Raw genomic sequence first — 18,468 nt, 5'->3', positions numbered from 1 at the left:
GGGAGGGACTCCGCCCCCTGGACACTGACACACTTGATTCCAGCCAATAATGGCTGGCAGAATGCAATAGGAGCTTCTGATGAGGTCACGCTGTCGGCGTTCCCAATGTGAGACACACGAAAGAGAACTCCTGTTGACTGCAGCAATTGCTAGAATATATTATATAACACATAAGCATTTAAAAAAAGAAACAAACACAGTTCCATAGTCCTCACGACGATTCAAATTTTGTTTTCTTTTTAATAAATAAATATCTAGTTTGGCATGACTCCCAGCGAAGGCTGCTTGTACTGTTATGAACAAGTTTTTATCATGCATCTCGTATTAAAGGCTCAGAATGTATTAATAGAATAATGGAAAAGGAAGATTACTAAGGATTTTCAGCGAGAAATGTCTCAGCCAGTGTAAGAAAACTCAGTTTGAGGTGAAGGTCTTGGGTGTTTGAGCCTGAAGCAGCACAAAGGCAGAGTTAGAAACGATGAGTCCTGAACGAAATCCGACTGCAGGACTTCCATGAGAGCCCAAATCTGGCACAGAAACAGAGATTTAACCACGCTGGAAGAGCAGCAATGAAAACTAAGAAGAAGCCTCTGGATTATCAATGCATGTGCTGGGTAAAGGTACAGGAAGTGGGATCAGTGCTGTTTATTTCTTAATAAAACTCAACTTTGCAAGGAAACCAGGATCATTTAAGGTGATCTTGTCCCACCAGTGCAGATCAAGATATACAACATTTTAAGGCAACAAAATAAGTCTTTTATTTCTATTTCAAGAGAAGGCTCCACCTGTGTCCCTACAACTACTGTTTTCGCATTATTACACTTTCCAGTTACAGATTAAACATACCCTAAACTGTTCACTCAGTTCCAGCAAGAGTCATTTATCATTTAAAAAAAAATAAACTTGTACTGTTCACACTGTTTTCATGTTTCCATGGTGTGACTCAAGTAAACATGCAGACGAACACCATGAAATCAAGGTTTTTAGAGAAGTGGAGGAATGACAAATGTATATTTGTTTAAATGAAAAAGATCTTATCAGTTCACAACATGAAAAATAAATGGGACTAAGCAGTGCATTATATATAAATAAATATGCGCATGCATACTTGTATTGTTCACAAACGTCAGGCAACTTCTGAACCCAAACTGTGAAGACATGGATGATGATGATGATGATGATGATGATGATGATGATGATGATGATGATATGTTTGATGCTAATGATTGATCTTTGGCTGCAGAATTTACAGCGCGGGTGTCGAACTTTCAACCCAAAAACACAAGGGTTCTGTCGAGCTTGGGAAAGTCTGTGCAAAGAGGAAACTGTCAAAGAAGACATAAACTGCAATTTCACTTGCATTTAGAGGAATGTCCCAACTTTAATGGAACAAATAGTATTCTCATTGGAGTCGTTTTATGTTGTTCAGACTATAACGTTCATGTTTTTGCGTATATGTGCTTCAGTACGGATCTGGCTTTTTCACTCTGACCTGATTTCCCAGCCTCCTCTTCACATAATGTGTGATGTCTTACAGTTTGCCCAAACAGAAAAGAGGATTCAGACACAAATAGACTGAATTCGGCGGAGCCCGTCTGCTGACGGTGGAGTGGAAACTCAAAGGTCTGAGGTCTCCCCTCCTCCCAGAAACCCAGAGCGCTGCACAGTATCTTCCACTGTTTGCTTGAGAAGTCTGTGGTCCCACCACCGTGCTGCCTCCAGGTTGAGCTGCTCCTCAAGTGGAGGCAGATTCGTCTCCCAGACTCTCACCCACAACCGATGTTTGCCATTTGGCCAGAGGGGTTGTGAATGTCAGACCCTGCGATGTGTCAAAAAGCGCCACCTGATCCCCCCGACACGAATCCTCCTTTTGACACACAACATCCCAATAAGCAGAAAATCTGCTCCTCACCTGCTTATTTTTGTTGCATATCTTTGAATTGTAATTCATGATTAAAAAAATAACTGCTAATATATCTGCCAGGTGGGAGTCGATCTCCTCCCTGTGGATTTGGAGGAGGCGTGATGGATGTGTTAGAGGAGGAGGCAGGAGGTCCAAACGTTCAGACTGGGACCGGGACGGTGGAGACGGCTGTGTCTCATCTTCACGTTCATTCACAAGTGAAGTGACGACACCCTCTTATGTAGTAGTAGTAGTAGTAGTAGTAGGAGGAGGAGGAGGAGGAAGAGGAGGAGGAGGAGGAGGAGGAGGAGGAGGGGGAGCAGGAGCAGGAGGAGCAGGAGCAGGAGGAGGAGGAGGAGGAGGAGGAGGAGAAGGAGGAGGAGGACTTGCTCTGCACTCTGATCAAAGCTCAGGCTATAAGCATGTCAGCTGGGAAACTAAACAGCACCCTCTATTGGATGACATGGATATTGCGTCTGCAGGGTGACTGACCTCTGAAGGAGCAGGTGGAGGTGGAGGTGGAGGGCCATGCAGCTCCATCCTGTTGATCCAGTCAAAAGGACCCCGACTGTTTGAACTATTAGACATTAATAGGCCTTGACTGTACTCTCCTCATATTTAGTGCATCGTGAAGCTTTATTCACAGTCTGAACACGTCAACAGTCCATCACAGGACAAACAGAAAGACAGTCTCACTCAGTGTGTGGACATCTTTAAAGTCATAAATTACCCTCAAATGCTCATTTTTGTGGGCCTGCTGCTCTTTGTCATCGACTCTCTGTGGCAGGGCTCTTCTCTCTGCTCTCTCTCTCTCTCTCTCTCTCCCTCTGCTCTCTCAATCATTGCTCTCTCTCTCTACTCTCTCAATTGCTGCTCTCACTCTCTCTCCTCTCTCTCTAATCTCTCAATCGCAGCGCTCGCTCTCTCTGCTCTCTCTCTTGCGGCTCTCTCTGCTCTCTCTTACTACTCTCTCAATTGCTGCTCTCACTCTCTATCCTCTCTCTCTATTCTCTCAATCGCAGCTCTCGCTCTCTCTCTTGCGGCTCTCTCTCGCTACTCTCTTAATTGTTGCTCTTGCTCTCTCTCCTCTTTTTCTCTCTATTCCCTCAACCACTGTTCTCACTCTCTCTGCTCTCTCTTTCACTACTCTCTCTCTTGCTGCTCTCTCTGACCTCTCACTCGCTTCTTTCTCTCTCTGACCTCTCACTCGCTTCTTTCTCTCTCTGCTCTGTGTGTGTGTGTGTGTGTGTGTGTGTGTGTGTGTGTGTGTGTGTGTGTGTGTGTGTGTGTGTGTGTGTGTGTGTGTGTGTGTGTGTGTGTGTGTGTGTGTGTGTGTGTGTGTGTGTGTGTGTGGTTTTATTACAAAAACAACCCTCAGTGGGGGATTTTGCTCTGGGCGAAGTGGGCAGCTGCCCAGGTCCACCACTGACCCCAGTGTTATCTGAAATTTATTTCAATACTCTTACATCAGTGCAAAACACACTTTTATGTCATTAACACACATTCAAACAGGGCGAGAAACGTCACACATAAATCTTCATTATGTATTGAGTACCACTGTCCTTCAATATTCTGCATTATTTACAAAAGCTACCAAAGAAAGGCTCTCTGAAAGCACAGGGCATGTGTTTGAAATCTTGCATTTACATGGAGACAGAGGAAAAACACTTCAACAATTTCCACTGTGAGAGCTATTTTCATAAAGTTGTGTTTTCAGTGGGTCCAAGCACCGTTCTCATGTAAACGGACCCCCAAAACACAACCAAAGTTTTCCGTCTTCATTTGAAAAGAGGGCTCCAGACATGCTAGACTTTGTTCGTTCTTGCTATATTTCTTCTTTTAATTGCATTAGTGTGTCCCTTCCTGAAGTCCTTCCACTTAACATGAACCCTCCTGAGAGTTGGTCTGATTTGGCGTCTCGGCTTGTCGGAGGCAATTTAAAAGTTCGCCTCCCGAGGATGGTGATCTGGTAAAAACTAAACATATAGAAGCCCAGAAGGCCCCCGGGGGTCCGATGAGAGGGGGGGGGGGGGTAATTTCATAGTTATTTCACTGAGCAGATTGATCCAGTCCAGCCTCCATGTGAACTCTAATAAGTTGAACCTCAGTCAGAACATGAATCCTTTCCCCTCCAAGGTGTTTGCCTCCATTCAGTTTTATTGGAGGTTTGTATATTTCACTGAGGCCACAGGCAACGCTTCTCCCTTCAATCCTTATCCGACATCAGCCGGGGGTATTTACCTCCCCGAAAACTGTTAGCGAGTCCAAAAAATACAGGCTGAGAGATGCTGTCTGGAGGTATGAACACATTTATTTGTTGGCAAGAGGTCGACATTTTTATGCGAGATCTAAAGATGGATTTGTTTTTCAGGTTATCAGTCTCGCTCCCTCCAATGAAAGATCATTTTCAGGTTTAATTGTGCTTCATGGCCTTTGTATGATTCACAGGTTCCTCCAAATGAATAAGCAGATGTATTATGTATGGTTCCCCTTCAGTTTTTATTCTGTATTTGTAACCAGATGTTTTATGCCTTTGACGACTCGATGGTGTAATAAACATCCACGGTGACCTACAAGCTGTCACAGTGAACTTGGCAGAATCTCAGTTCTTTTATTAAAATGTGTCCGTTGTCATGTGTTGTAAAAGGATAGTTCAGTAAATGTGAACCTCTACATGATATATTAATACTTTGTTGCGCTAAAACAAAGACAGAGATTTAGAGTTGTGGTTATTTATAGATTATAATGCCATTATTCATTGGACCGACCGATTTAAAATCAAACTGCGCCGACCCTAGCTAACCTTGACTCCACTGTTTTTAGTGATTGAGCACACTGATCAGACAGTAAATGGAGCCCGATGCAGTGATTTCGAGGCCTCGGTGAACTTTAACCCCGAGGAGTAAACTGGTCTCCTCCGAACCCCTCGTCGTCCTCAGTGCTCCACCTCATCTGCAGTCACACTATAAACGCTCGGTTAGAAATCTCTCTCGACTCCACATTGTCTCCCCGGAGGCTCGTCTTCAAAGCGACGCTTCTCAGATTAACAGCGGGACGACGGCAGTCACGTGCCACCATGGAAATCCAACCAGCGACTCTGGCTGCTCTAATGAGCGACGTGACAGTAGAAAGTCACACACCTGTCCAGACAAAGACAAAATCAACCGCTTCGGCTTTGGCTGAGTGGTCGCCGTTTAGCCGGATTATTTCAGGTCCACCTCTCTTTCTGCATGCCGACGTGTCCTTGAGCAAGATTCTGAACCTCAACCTGCTCCCAGTGGATGGATAAGCATCTTACATGGCCGCCACGTCCACTAGTTATTGGTTTAAGGAATTTCCCTCTGGGAGAAATAGTCTTTCTACTGCATTTCGCGCCGCGACTAATGTCAGGTTTGCACGGCGGCAGGATTATGGTACGAGCTCACAAAGTTTGGAGTTGGGGAAAATCCCATTTCCCAGTTGGGAGTTGGGAGCTCATGAAGCCGGCCCTGCAGGGATCTTGAGACCCTACCAATACCATCGCCGTCACTCATATGAAACAACACAACGTAAAGTGGAAGTGACGCCCGGGGGTCAGAGAGCTTCTCGTTACAACTTCCATAATATTTACAGGGAATGAATCCTGATGACAATTGGAGGGTAAAACTTTGAAATTATTTCATCAAAACACGCATTTTTGTTAATAGAGGTGTAATAGAAATTGATCCAACTTGAACTTTTCCACATGTCACATCACAACCACAAACGTAAAGGGACTTGACGTGATCAGCCAACCTGCAGGTTTATTGTGAAGTGGAAGGAAAACAAAGCTGAAGGAATTTATGGAGCGAACCTCCGACTCACTTGTCTACATTTTTATAAAGTCCAGTTTTCAAATGACTAATAAGCATGCATTTTATATTTCAGTTATGTATATTTTGATATAAGAAACATTGTATCTTACTAAAATCGAACTTGTTTCTCATCTGCTCATCGGAGATTAAATTATTTTGTGCTACTGATTGTGGAAAACAGATTATTTCAGGTATAATCAGTCTGGATCACCTCAGAGATGCTTATTTTGTCTTGTAAGAGATTTTATATCAGAATATATAATGTATGCCTTTTGTCAGCTAATCAACATGTTTTGCAGCTCCTATAATCATGAAAATGGCTCTTTTGGTCATAACCTTTGCAGAACCCCCCCGGATTCACACATTAAATAAAACTACAGCTTAGAGTTTATTACTTTATTCCACGCGTGGCGCTAAATGAGAAGCTTTCTGCATCTTTTAGAAATAAACATATCTGAGCAAAACTGTAAAAGCAGGGTACAAATTCCCAATTTCATAAGAGGGAACAGGTGGAGTTTAAAATAGGATTTCATTCAATGTTAATGGTTGTGATGATGTAATCTTCCAACTCAGTTTTCCTACCGGCGGGATCTATTCTCAACAGATTTTCACAGCTGTTGTCTTAAGAAACAGACCGAGAGCCGTGGGACCGGGTGAATCTCACATAGTGCAAATAATCCAGACCACGCCGCATAAAAATGTTAACATTTATTGCTGATTCTGAATACCGCATTGAAAGCAAAGGCATCCAGAGTATACACAGAAATTATACAATTATATATGGTTTCACAAAGGCAGTGAACACATACTGTATTACAATCTACAAAAAATCTACTTTACAGAAATTTAAAATTCTAAATATCAAAAAGTTACAGCTGCAGAAAAGTCGGGTGTGGAACTGGAGCCGCTCTGGCGGCGCTCGCTGGGACGACGTGGGGCGACATCACGATACAAAGAAAGCGGTAGTCGTCTTTGTACTTACAGCTGGTTTTTCCGGAAACTACAACGAAACCAAACGTACTCCGAAAGAAAAAAAGAAAAAAGAAAAAAAAAAGAGCTCGGGTGGATTGAACCGATGATATAAATTATGTCGGTTGGTACGCGTTCGCAGGACGCCTCTACGCGCCGCGGCGTCGTCCGGCGGGACCGGTAGTGTGTGAGGAGGACGAGACTCGAAAGGAAAAACATGGAGTCTGGAGAACACGTTCTGAAGTGACGTTGGTCGTGTGGCGTTCAGTTCTATATAAAAGCCTTCAAGAACAAAACTCGTGGATTTCAGCTCATATTTGAACTTTTCTTAAATATATAAAAAAAAAAAGAAGAAAGAAAAAAGGTGTCTGGTCTGGCTCTGTTCTGACGCCTGGAGGTGGTGAAAGGCCACCGGGCCGGGCCGGGCCACCGCAGAGTTCAAACCAGTCAAACAGCCGGGAAACCCCGACTTAAAAACAGAGGAGATAAGATCAATAAAATATTCCAGTTGAAAAGAAGAGAAACTCATTTGGAGGAGGAGGAGGAGGAGTGTCCGTGTGTGGGACGAGGTGCTCGTGTTATGAGGATCGGTGGTGGGCGGGGCCCTGCGGTCTAGTCCTGCTCCATGGGCTCCTCGCTGGTCCCAGTGTTCGAGATGGCACTTCCTGTGGCGCCCTCTGTGGGAGCCTCGCTTGTACTGCTGGAGGGAGCCAGAGCCACGTCTTCCTGGCTCTCCTCTGTGTTACAGCCGCTCCCACTGCTGCTGCTGCTGCTGCTGCTGCTGCTCACGGGGTCGCCGCCACTCTCCTCGCCGTCCCTGCTGGTCTCGGGACTCTCCAGGACGCCGGCGGGGGCCTGCTGCTCCGTCTGGTCCATGTCGCTGCCCTCGTCCTCCGAGCCGCACGGCACCTCCCTCTCGGCCGGCTCCGCCTCCGCCGGCGTGCTGCTCGTCGGCTCTGTGGGAACAGAAGACATCAGTTCAGAACGACAACATTTGAGCTGCGACTCAACCGCGCCAACTTCCAACAAGTGCGAGGAGCCACGAGGGGAAGCACTGGACCGGGGGAGGGGACGACGTAGTTTTGGATAATCCTGCTTCAAGGATCTGAACATATGGCCATGGTGCACACGCTCAGTCGCAGCAGTTCAGAAAAACTGCATTTCGGAGTCGGAGTGTTAATAAAATTGTTGTGTTTTCAGGATGTCGGAGCATCGCCGTCATGGAAACCAACTCCCAAAATGTAATAAAAGCTTTGCGTTTTCACTTGAAAACGTTCTCACATTAAGACGGCTAAAATAAAACAAGACGGGAATGAATCAAACGCATCCACGAAAACACTCGGATGTAAACATTTAGTTTCACGAGGTCGGCTGCAGACTGATTTTAACAACCTCATCAGTTCACAGCGAGCCACACTGTATGACAGGAATGGAATAACTTCAGGCCACAACATGAAGTTTGCTGTGTGCCGATTGCACAACGAAAAACGCAAACTGAATCGCAGCCGACCATGTGAGTGAGGCAACGAGACTACGCAGGAATCAAACGTCATAAGCGTACGCCGCCCATCCACAGGAGAAGCTCGCAGAACATGAACAAGAACCTCCACCTTGTGGCATTTGGAGGGGAAAAAAAAAAGTTTGTTTACATTTCCAAGTCTGACCCCAAAACTTTGCCTTTGTAGCTGCAAAACATCTATTTAAGTGTCGCTTCACAGTCGTACCGATCAGTACGCCATTTCATACTTTCTATTGGTTAGTGAGTTGGCGCAGGTGGAAGCATTAGTCACCGTCACTCTACATGTCTGACACCGTCAGAAAGTGATTGCAGCTTATCTTTGGTCGCAAGACAAAAAAACAGTCGCCCTTGAACTGGTCTACCTGTGCGACGTGGGATCATTGACCAGAGACATTGTTACAATTCCCCCATGAACACTGTCTTTTGTCTGGGAAGGATGAAAACCACTGTGTAACGGCCTTTAGTCTTAGTTTTATTTCTTTTATCATTCTTGTAATCCCACAGGAAACGAGTGCCTCATCCTTGTTTAGCTCATTATTCCTCAACTGATCTGTTGCGCTTCAGCTCCTCGTAGATTCGAGATAGGCTTGGGCAAAAAAAATCTATTCAATCAATATATCGAATTTGTAGCTAAAATCGATTTTCATCGTGCAAATTCAAGTCAGCCCTAACAGTATTTGCCGTTTGGTTCGTTCAATATCAACTGGGCCTACAATTCATCGTGTCACAATGTCATACGAAACAAAACAAACACCATTAAACCTTATCATTGCACCAAGAACACGACAGCAGAGATGTTACACTATGCTTTGTAATTTTCCTGAGTAAAAAGATATATTGGCGAGAGGCCTCGCCCACTTTTCCAATGAGTCAATGAAAGAATTTATTTGTCTGGGGGGGGGGTAATTAAATGGTTGCATAGAGCAGGTAGTGCAACAACAGACTACAACTACAATAAATAAATAAAAACCAGTAATAGTACAAATCTGATCATAAAAGCGTGAGTCACATTACAAAGAATGAAGGTCAAAGGTTAAATATGTATCAGCGGTTTTTGGTAAAAACCAGTTGTAATGTTTATGTTCAGACGGTGTCGGCATTTACTGAAAGTAACTTGTAATCTAACCTAGTTGCTTTTAAATACAAGTAACCAGTAAAGTAACAGTTACTTTTTAAAGGAGTAATTAGCAATCGGATTGCTTTTTCAAGGGAACTGTGGCAACAGCAGTTGCGACACAAACCACATCACCTCGCGGCACACATTTATTCCACAGGTGTTTTGTGCCTTTTAGGTATTCCAGCAGGTCAGTGTGTGAATGTCGCACATTAAATCTTAATCTGAAAGTGATTTCAGCTTCAGTCTGTACGATCTGATTCAGTGTTGCCAAGGTGTGTGTGTGTGTGTACGTTATGGAGACTCGTCCAGCTGGCATGGATGCCGTGGATGTTACGAATGTCTGGAGAGGCGGGGCCGCTCACAGCCGACCTCTGGCACGCCGCCAGGCCAACTGGAGCTTTTAGTGGAAAATGTTGGACTCCGTTTGAAAGTGACAACAACAAGCTGAGCAACAAGAGACTCACAAGCTGTGGCAGAACCAAAAACACTCACTCACTCTGAAGCCGGAATTATGGCACTTTTCTTTACATTTTATTCTCCATCACGAGAACGAAGGAGAAAAGTTCCGCTTCCTCGACGTTGTTCTTGTGCACTTATAACTGACACCAGTAACAAATCATTACGAGAATCTTTTGATGGACATTTTGACAATACGATTTAGTATAAAAACTAAATGTTCCAGTAAATTTGTTTTTACCAATAACAGTGCTCTTTCCCTTGGTCCCAATTTACATATTCTGCGACCAAGCTTTGTTTTTTTTCTCCTCCCATCACAATTTATCTTTGGTTTGTGTGCTTTTGACTACAGGTCACCACATAGGACACTCAAATCCCTACATTTCTTGTCCTTCGCTTGAAAACTGTCATTTTGAAAGTACAATTGGGTTTTTCTGGGCCAAGGAGTGTTTTATTTATTATTTTGTTGGTGGTAGGAAAAAAAGGCTCTGACTGGAGAACCCAAATCTGTACATGTGGATAGAAATCACATAGAGAATAAAAGTGGATGTGAACGACAAGAGCGGTCCAATTATTTCACGTAGGAAGAAATGCAGACTGGACTTTTACTCTGCGAACCTAAAGGCCCCTGCACACACTGCGACTTTCACATATTTCATATCGACAATGATGCTCCAAGAATGATCAGTGTGTGGTAGATTGAACAGCCCAACTAAAAAGTGAATTACGGAATTTTGCTCAGTTTTAAGCTTTAATGAGTGTTAGTATGAGCTCAACCCTTTATAACCCCGACAGCTATGAGAGGAACTGAAAAGATTTTTCTCTCACTGAATAGGTTTCCCAGTTAATCAAGTATGAAGCTGAGTACCGGTAAAACTAAAGGAAAAAAATCTAAAGTTAAGTTGTTCAATGTCTATTAGAGGTTACTGCACCGCCCTCATAGAGATCAATCAGAGCCGATTGTTTCCCTGAAACCAACCTGAGCGTGACACCACTGATCCAACAGCTCTTTGACCGAGCTAAATGTAGCATAAAATAACAATAATGTCAAAGATAAACCTTTTCATATACAAGAAACCTGCATTTGCACCTCGACACCACATTTGCAGTCTTTATCCTTTCTGTTCCAGACAATTGTCACACAATCTTTAGGAGACGATTTTCACCTCAGATTTCCTCCTTTTCGCTTCCTGTAAAGCGGTGTGAAGTTTCTGTTGTCTAATCCTGCACTCAAGGGCATTTCCTCATTCCGCACCCACTTAAAACAAAAACACTTGAAGTGTTTGAGCTTCAATCTGAAGGTGGAGCTGGTTTGTTGGAAAACATCAAGCCGGCTCTGAACACGCTCCCTCTCGTTTCAATTGTCTTTATGAGAAATGCGCGAATGTATGAAGTCAAAGCTAAAGCAGACATCAGTCCGGGGGACTTTTAATTGAATAAGTGCACAATGACAGATGTTATCCTGCCTGAAGGCACTTCTTCAAGAAAACATGGGCGCTGACAGACTTTGAGCTTGTTTTCCATCAGTGCGTAGTGATTATGTAACGCACAGCGTGACGAAGTCCTACCTTGGTCGTCGGTGGCGGCGGCACTGCTGGAAGCTTCATTCTCCTTGCTCGGTTCTACCTTCTCCCCCTCCTCATCCTCCTCTTCCTCTTCCTGGACCATGGCCTCGGCTTCTTTCGAGGGGCTGGTGGCGTGTGAAGGCCTCGGTGAGTCCACTTCCTGCTCCTCCTCGTCGTCCTCGTCGTCTTCGTCGTCTTCCTCCTCGCTGAATTTTAGTCTCTTCACCTCCTGCTGCTCGGCCTCCATGTCCTCCTCTTCGTCTGAGTGTTTGTTCTTCACCGAGCTCCCCGGGGAGCCTCCCGACGCCGAGACCTCGCTGGGGGAGGAGACAGAGCGGCTTTGATTGGCTGCAGCGGGAAAATATTCCGAGGCGAGTTATTGATCGCGCCGTACCTGGAGTCCTTGTCTCCTTCCTGCTCTGCGCTGAGATCTTTGTCGTCTGTGCTGTCTGGCAGCCCGTTGGCCGCTAGCGAGTTGGCCACAGATATCTTCGGTCTGTTGAGCGGCCGCGGAGTTCCTGGACCGTTCACTTTCCTAACAAATCAGGGAAAACCGGAAGTCAAAAACGGTCCACGGGATGTTGTAGTTGCACGTAGCGTTGACGCAGTGGCTGTGTGGAGGTGGCTCGCCGCAACACAAAGCCTTTGCTTATCAATTGCATATGGAGTGTAAAAGGCTTAATGGCATTTAATAGCTACTTATATTGAGACTCGGTATCCGCAGGTCGCCAAAGGTACTAACCTTTGACGAGCACTAGCTTGTATTCGTCCTTTAAAAAAGTGGGTTGAGTGCATCCCCAATTTTGAACATGTTCATAATCAACAGCTGGAGACAAACCTCTCTGTAAAGGCAGATGTGTTTCCAGGAAGCATCACTCCGTTCATTCTGTTGATGGCACTGCAGCCGTTTTTCCTTCAAAAAGCAATTTCACAGAAGAAAACAGTCAAACGCCAACCGAAACAAGACAATCCACACACACTCTTGCACTTTTAGACGTCTCTTACTCTGAGGTTGGATGGACGCAGCTCACCACCATGACATTCTGGGAGGAAAAAAGGAATTCCAAAATTACTTCCAGAACATTTGTTTCCAGGAGACGAATAACGAGGAACGTACCTTCTCCACCCCTCGAAGAAACTTGTCTGTTCCTGTGTAGTTCCTCTTGGGTTCCGTTAGCAGCTCGCACAGGCGCTGGATCGTAAATGGGATTCTGAAGAAAGGAAAAAGAGTCACATATTGTTCTTGCACTGAAATGCGTCACCAGACGATTTCACACTGAAACCCACACGTTTGACACATCTGCATTTTTTTTTTTTTGACCAATTTCTAATTAATAGCTACATTTCTAGATACCTTTTGCATGATAATGAAGGTTTGACATGGCGATTCAACCAGAGCAACAAGTCTGATCTGGTCCTAATTTGGGAAGATCGAGGGGTCATGTGACCCTGCTCTCCATGTCGACCAAACGCGTTCACACTAAAGCCTCGTTTCCATACGCAAAGTGCAACCAGAGCCAAATCTGCACGTTTCCTCCACAGAAAGTACGGCTAAAATGTAGGCGGGGTTCAGAGCTCCCAGATACTGGACATAGCATCAGTGATCTCAGCTGGGGCAGCAGATCCGGACATTTTTTTTGCAGCTGCAACTTCCATGTGGACATCGCCCCGGCGAAGTTTGCCGGAGTGCACTCTGGTGGCATAAAGCCATACAGCGCCGGCCCCGCGGTGCAACACCACTGTCACGTGGCCAGGCGATCCGGCACACCGTGTGTGGACGCGCTCGAGTCCAATTGTTGCATCACGTCGCATCTCGAGTCTGGTGCACCAGACGGCCGTGGCGCCTCGCGTCTGCTCTTTCGAGACCAACATGAAAGTTGCACCGCAAAAAAAACAAAACAAAACAAAAAACGAACAAAAAACGGTGCAAAGTTGAATATGTTAACAGAGGATTCATACAGTCGACATATCAAAACTATGAGGGCGTGTAGATAATCACTGACCAATCAGCATATGGCTCCCCAAAATCAGACCCGTTCAATTGCCCCCAAAGGGCAACAGAAAAGCGTCAACCTCTGGAGCAGTTATTTCTGTACCATCCACAATTCTTGCGGTGGAAACAGGAACCGTACTGGACCATACTATTCATTACTGCACTTCTTGTGCACTGAAAAAGCCACTTTTTGAAAACGGCTTCCAAGGTGGAACTTTTCAAAAATAATCTTGACTTGGTCTCCATAGAAACGGCCGGGAAAGGCAACTTCTCTAAAATTCTGCTCTTGTGCGACATGCACAGAGCCGTATAAACAGTTCTTCTGCGAGGAGATGGAAAGAACACAGATTTTTTTTTTACATTTCTTAAGAGTCGCATTACATTGCAACTGCAACAGGTGGCAATCCAGCCATATACAATACATATTTTTTGACAATCCCACATAAAATAAAAATAAATGCAGATGCCATCGTCATGAAAAGGGTTTGACAATCTCACTTGCCATGTCTAAAGATCTTGCACCAGCCATCAGAGGTCACGCTGAACAAAAAGACACCCAACACAACGCGAAATCCCTTCATCTGCCTTTGCGTGCATCCGGAGTGACTCAGAAGCATCTGCTGCGTACCCACCCATTATACCCGTTCACAATTTTCAGGATTCTCTCCTTCATGTCTTCAAAGGGAACCGACTCCACGTTGGGATTGGCGGGGCCTCTCTGCTCAGGCGCCGAGGCTCTGAAGTCATCCATCACTTTCTCCAATTTGAACAGAAAGTAGTCCTTAAACTGAGACCACTGGACCCTGAAGGAGAAGCAGAAAAACTATTAGAATCACTCAAAACAACAAAAATGGAAAACAGAGAAGCGTGGACTATTACGCTCCCATCAACATAACTTTGAACCTGTTGATCCATTGTGACGCATAACACCAGCCTTTGATTCCCTCAATGTGACAGTAAAAATAACAGCTGACTCATGGTTTCACCTCTTGCCTGTTGTTTGCCTCCGTGTTTCCCTGCTGTGTTGGTGGGCAGTGGAATGTCACTGAATAGGTCACAGTTGACCCCCTGTAAACTCAGTGAGACTGTTGATCCAACAAAACAGGGCTGATTGGCCACCATGTGTTCAGGACTCACGTCTGACACACTTTAACTGGAGTTCATAATTTAGAATGACATAAGAACTATTTACTATCATGACAAGAATCATTTATTGTTTAAACAAATGATTTCTGCTTGCTTGAACTAGGTAAAACCCATGTAAAGTGGTGGGAAGATCTTATAACATTATGCTGCAGGTGTGTCAAGCCTGACCCTCAGCATCCACCACAAGATGTGCAATAGTACAATGAGTACAGGAACATCCTTCAGGCCTGTTGTGATCACTTACATGGTCTCCCCAGTCTTGGCAATGTGGCATAGAAACTGCTCCAGGAGAGGACATACCTCCTTCTTTGCGTTTTTGTCAAAATCTGTGAAGAGAAAAACGATCAACTTTGTAATTAGAAACTGAAATCGATATGAGAAGAGAAAGGTACAGGCTGTGATTTACCCTGCGATCAACATTCACTTTCTATAAGTCTGCCTTTAAAACATAAACATCTTGATTACCAGCAGCCAACATCTGCTTCAGCTAACTAATAAATACCACGACGAGGAGAATAATAGAGAAATGTTCGAAACTTGGCTTGATAGCTACAATTAGCTCAAGTTTAGCACACTGACTAGCATGTCGCGTTAGCCGGCGCCGGTGTTGCGTATAATCTGGTTACCCTGCTGACTGGTGGTCGACTTCCTCTAACGTCCTCCATACCTGCCATTATCAGCAGGTGTTAAAAAAGAGACACAGAATAAATGGCAATTAATTGTAAATGCGATTAAACGACTTTAGTAAGGGGAGTTACGGGATTTTGTCGGGTTTTTCATATCTACTCTTACAGTGATAACGTCCACTAAAGGAAGTCGAACACCGGTTAAAAAGGAAACCAGTTATTCCGAAACACCGAACAGACACATTCGTCTCTGTCAAACATGTCTCATACACTGCTAAAAACGCTGGCGACAGACGCAATCAGATTTGGAAGCACAGCGGCTTAGAGGCAGCCTTCCTCCCCGGTGAACACAACTAACCGACGGCGATCCCTTTCCGTGGAATCGCCTCCAACAGATGTTAGCACCAGCTAGCTTAGCCACGTTAGCTCGTCGGCTACAACCGTTTATTATTTTTAAAAAATAAACTAATTTCAAATCAACGTAAATGTGTCGGGAGCATAATCGGAATAGTAACTATCGAAGTGAGAAGGAGCCACCTCTGAGCGCCTCTTGAAGCGAGTCAATTTCCATCACGCCGTCGCCCCGTGTCGGTGCCGTGGATGGTTAAAAAAAAGGAGACTGGCGGCTAGCTGCTAGCTGCGGCTAAGCTACAGGCTGACAGGGAGCGACAGGGGGAGGGGTTTAATATGGCGCCGTGAGGTCACTGCCCGTCCGCGAGCAGCGTGCGAGGCTCCCGCTGGCAGCAGCTCGCGGCCCCTCAGTGGAGCTAAAAACATCACAGCTCGTCAAAACGCTTTCAGTTAAACAATTCATGTTTTTTTCTTAAAACAGACAATTCAAACAAATAATTTATTTTTGGCGAAAACGGTCTCCTGAATGTGTAAGAAATTAATTCATTAACGTTTCTTGTGGCGTTTTTTTTACGTTCAGCAATCACAATTCTGTTTAATTTACTACCTTTCTTTTAAGACGTTATAGAAAGAAACTTCTATATAAAGATAAATTATATTACTATGGTTGTTGTGTTAAAAAATATATCAACTGATATTTTAACCCATTCAGTTACAGATTTGTTAACCTGATGCAGATGTTTATGCTGGAAAACATACATTTTGAGTTGCTTCTCATATATTGTTTTTTTTTTTTTCTTCTTCCAGACATCAGTATAGGACAGTGTTTCTAATCTTCAGGACTAAAAGAGAAGATTTTCTCTCATTTGAACTCAGTTTACAAACTATATATATTTATTTTAAAACACGTGTGTTGAGGCCAAGATTGGAATCTGGTCAAACACAGAAGATTCGCTCAGTGATACCACCATCACCAAATAGCTGTGAGAAGCTGTGGACAAGTGGAAACCAGAGTGTTTGTCTTTGATGCATCACAGGGAAGCAAGAAGCAGCAGAAAATATGGTGGTTAATCCTCTCTGACTGTGAACGCTTGACATTGGACTTGAAGGAGCTGGAAGCCTTTCTAAGCCTTTAACAGCTTCAATATTCACCGTGAATATTGAACCATGCATGAACCATTCTCCAGAGATTTTGGGCTACGCAAACATAAAAGTGTCACACAATTGATCAAATTTGAAAGTCGTAATAACATTGGCATGGTCCCTCTGGCAATCTGCTGACCGTGCAGATCGATTGATCCTGGTGGAGAAACTGGTTACGTTAGCAGTTAAATGCTATTCAAATCAGGAATAAGGGTTTCAAGTGAAATCTGAAACTTTTATTCCATTTGGGGCTTCGTTTTCATGACAACGGTGCTCAGAGCCACTGAAAACCAACTTTTTAAGAATGCCCTGACTCATTCTCCACGGAAACAAGGAAACGCAGTGCAAATTCTCCTGGGAATTTGCAGTTTTATAGTTGAGAGTCACCCTCAGTAGCAATCCAACTTGGTTGTCTGTGCACACAAATATCTGTGTACTTACTTGTCATTGTTAATATTTATAGCATATTGTTCTCTGTGCCCATGAGTGTGTGGTTTCATTACAAAAACAGTGCCAACTATTGTCCCATCATGCTAAATACATTGTTTTTAGCGCTTCTGCTGTTCCCATGTAAACGTGCATCATTTTCAAAACATTGTGTAAACGCAAAACTTTTCTGAAACGAAAATGGAAAAATTATGAGTTTTCAATTGAAACATTGAGTAAACAATCGAGAGGTGATATTTCTGATGTGGTTTATGGTGTTTTGATGCTTCTGAATTGGGGGGGGGGGGGTGAATAAAGTTCTTTAAATTGAATTGAACATGGTCTAGGACAATAATGTGTTGAGATTACATTCTGACCTGCAGCTTCAATTGCAGCAATAAGTCAGGATGTATTCGTGCTGTCATGTGATTCAAAGCCAATTATGATCTGTGACAGCTGAATGTGGTAGAAAGGTAATTGAGACCATTTACACGCCGCAATGCTTCTCCAGTCTTCCATTGTCTGTTGATCCGCAGAACCATGGGATTCTATTTTTAGCTGCAAGGTGTGTCAGTCAGTGACGTCTTTTTATAGCAGCGGCTCATCAAAGTTCCACATGACCTCCGGTCTCACTGAGCTGCAACACACTAAGGGGAGGACTTTCCAAGATATCTGAAATTATTTGCAGTGAGACGCAGGTTGCGTCACTTGAAATTAGGTGAGAGTGGTTGCAATGTGTCAAGGCGCTTTCTTTTTAGTTTCTGGAAACGAGAAGGAAATTGGAACTTGGCCTTTGGCATGCAGCAGCTTCTTTGATGAGCTCCAACTGATTGGTGGCGGCACTCTCGTGAACATGTTTTGTCTTTCATAGCTGTAATGCAAATGTTGCACATCTGTTGGAAATCAGTCACTGGCGCCAAAAACATCCAAATCACGAGTGTCATGCAAACCTTGATGACAAACCTGCTGCTGATCAATCTGCCGTGCAGATCAACACCAAGATGTCTCTACTTACGACATCAGGTATGTCTGTTTTTCTCGTGTTACAATTTCAATATTCACTTGCTTGTTACTATTTTTTAATAAATGTGCATTTTCATTGAGGTTGTACTTCCTGGTGGTTGGCTACGTCTTCTTACACGTGTGTCTCCTAATGAATGCTTTATACAAGCTGCAATTCAAGATGGCCGTATCCAAGAGCATACAAACTGTAGCAGCACTTTAACCTATTTAAAGTGCTGCTCTGCTGAGGACGGGCAACTTGGTTTAGAATGCGTGTACATAGCAACAACGATCAAGGTCGACTGCATCGTTTGTCCATGGATACAGGTATGGTCAATCCATTTATTGGCATTCAGTTTTCAGCAGTCGCATAGTGGATGCCGATCATCTTTGTTCAACTCAGCCCAATACTGAGTTCC

The 18,468-nt window shown here is 44.2% G+C and overlaps 1 protein-coding gene across 1 annotated transcript; it reads right to left on the bottom strand.

The window, feature by feature from the left end:
- Positions 1–6,431: 6,431 nt before the first annotated feature.
- On the bottom strand, positions 6,432–15,741 carry ppp4r2b (protein phosphatase 4, regulatory subunit 2b). Its single transcript, XM_080494698.1, has 9 exons — positions 15,665–15,741; positions 14,746–14,827; positions 13,988–14,158; positions 12,480–12,573; positions 12,368–12,405; positions 12,201–12,275; positions 11,757–11,897; positions 11,366–11,679; positions 6,432–7,661 (listed from the first exon to the last, which is right to left on the bottom strand). The coding sequence occupies exons 1-9, from the start codon at positions 15,696–15,698 to the stop codon at positions 7,318–7,320; spliced, it is 1,293 nt and encodes a 430-aa protein (XP_080350824.1). The 5' UTR covers positions 15,699–15,741; the 3' UTR covers positions 6,432–7,317.
- Positions 15,742–18,468: the final 2,727 nt, after the last annotated feature.

Source organism: Blennius ocellaris (assembly GCF_963422515.1).
Source record: "Blennius ocellaris genome assembly, chromosome: 4".
Lineage (NCBI taxonomy): Eukaryota > Metazoa > Chordata > Actinopteri > Blenniiformes > Blenniidae > Blennius > Blennius ocellaris.
This window is presented reverse-complemented; position numbering and strand designations above follow the sequence as displayed.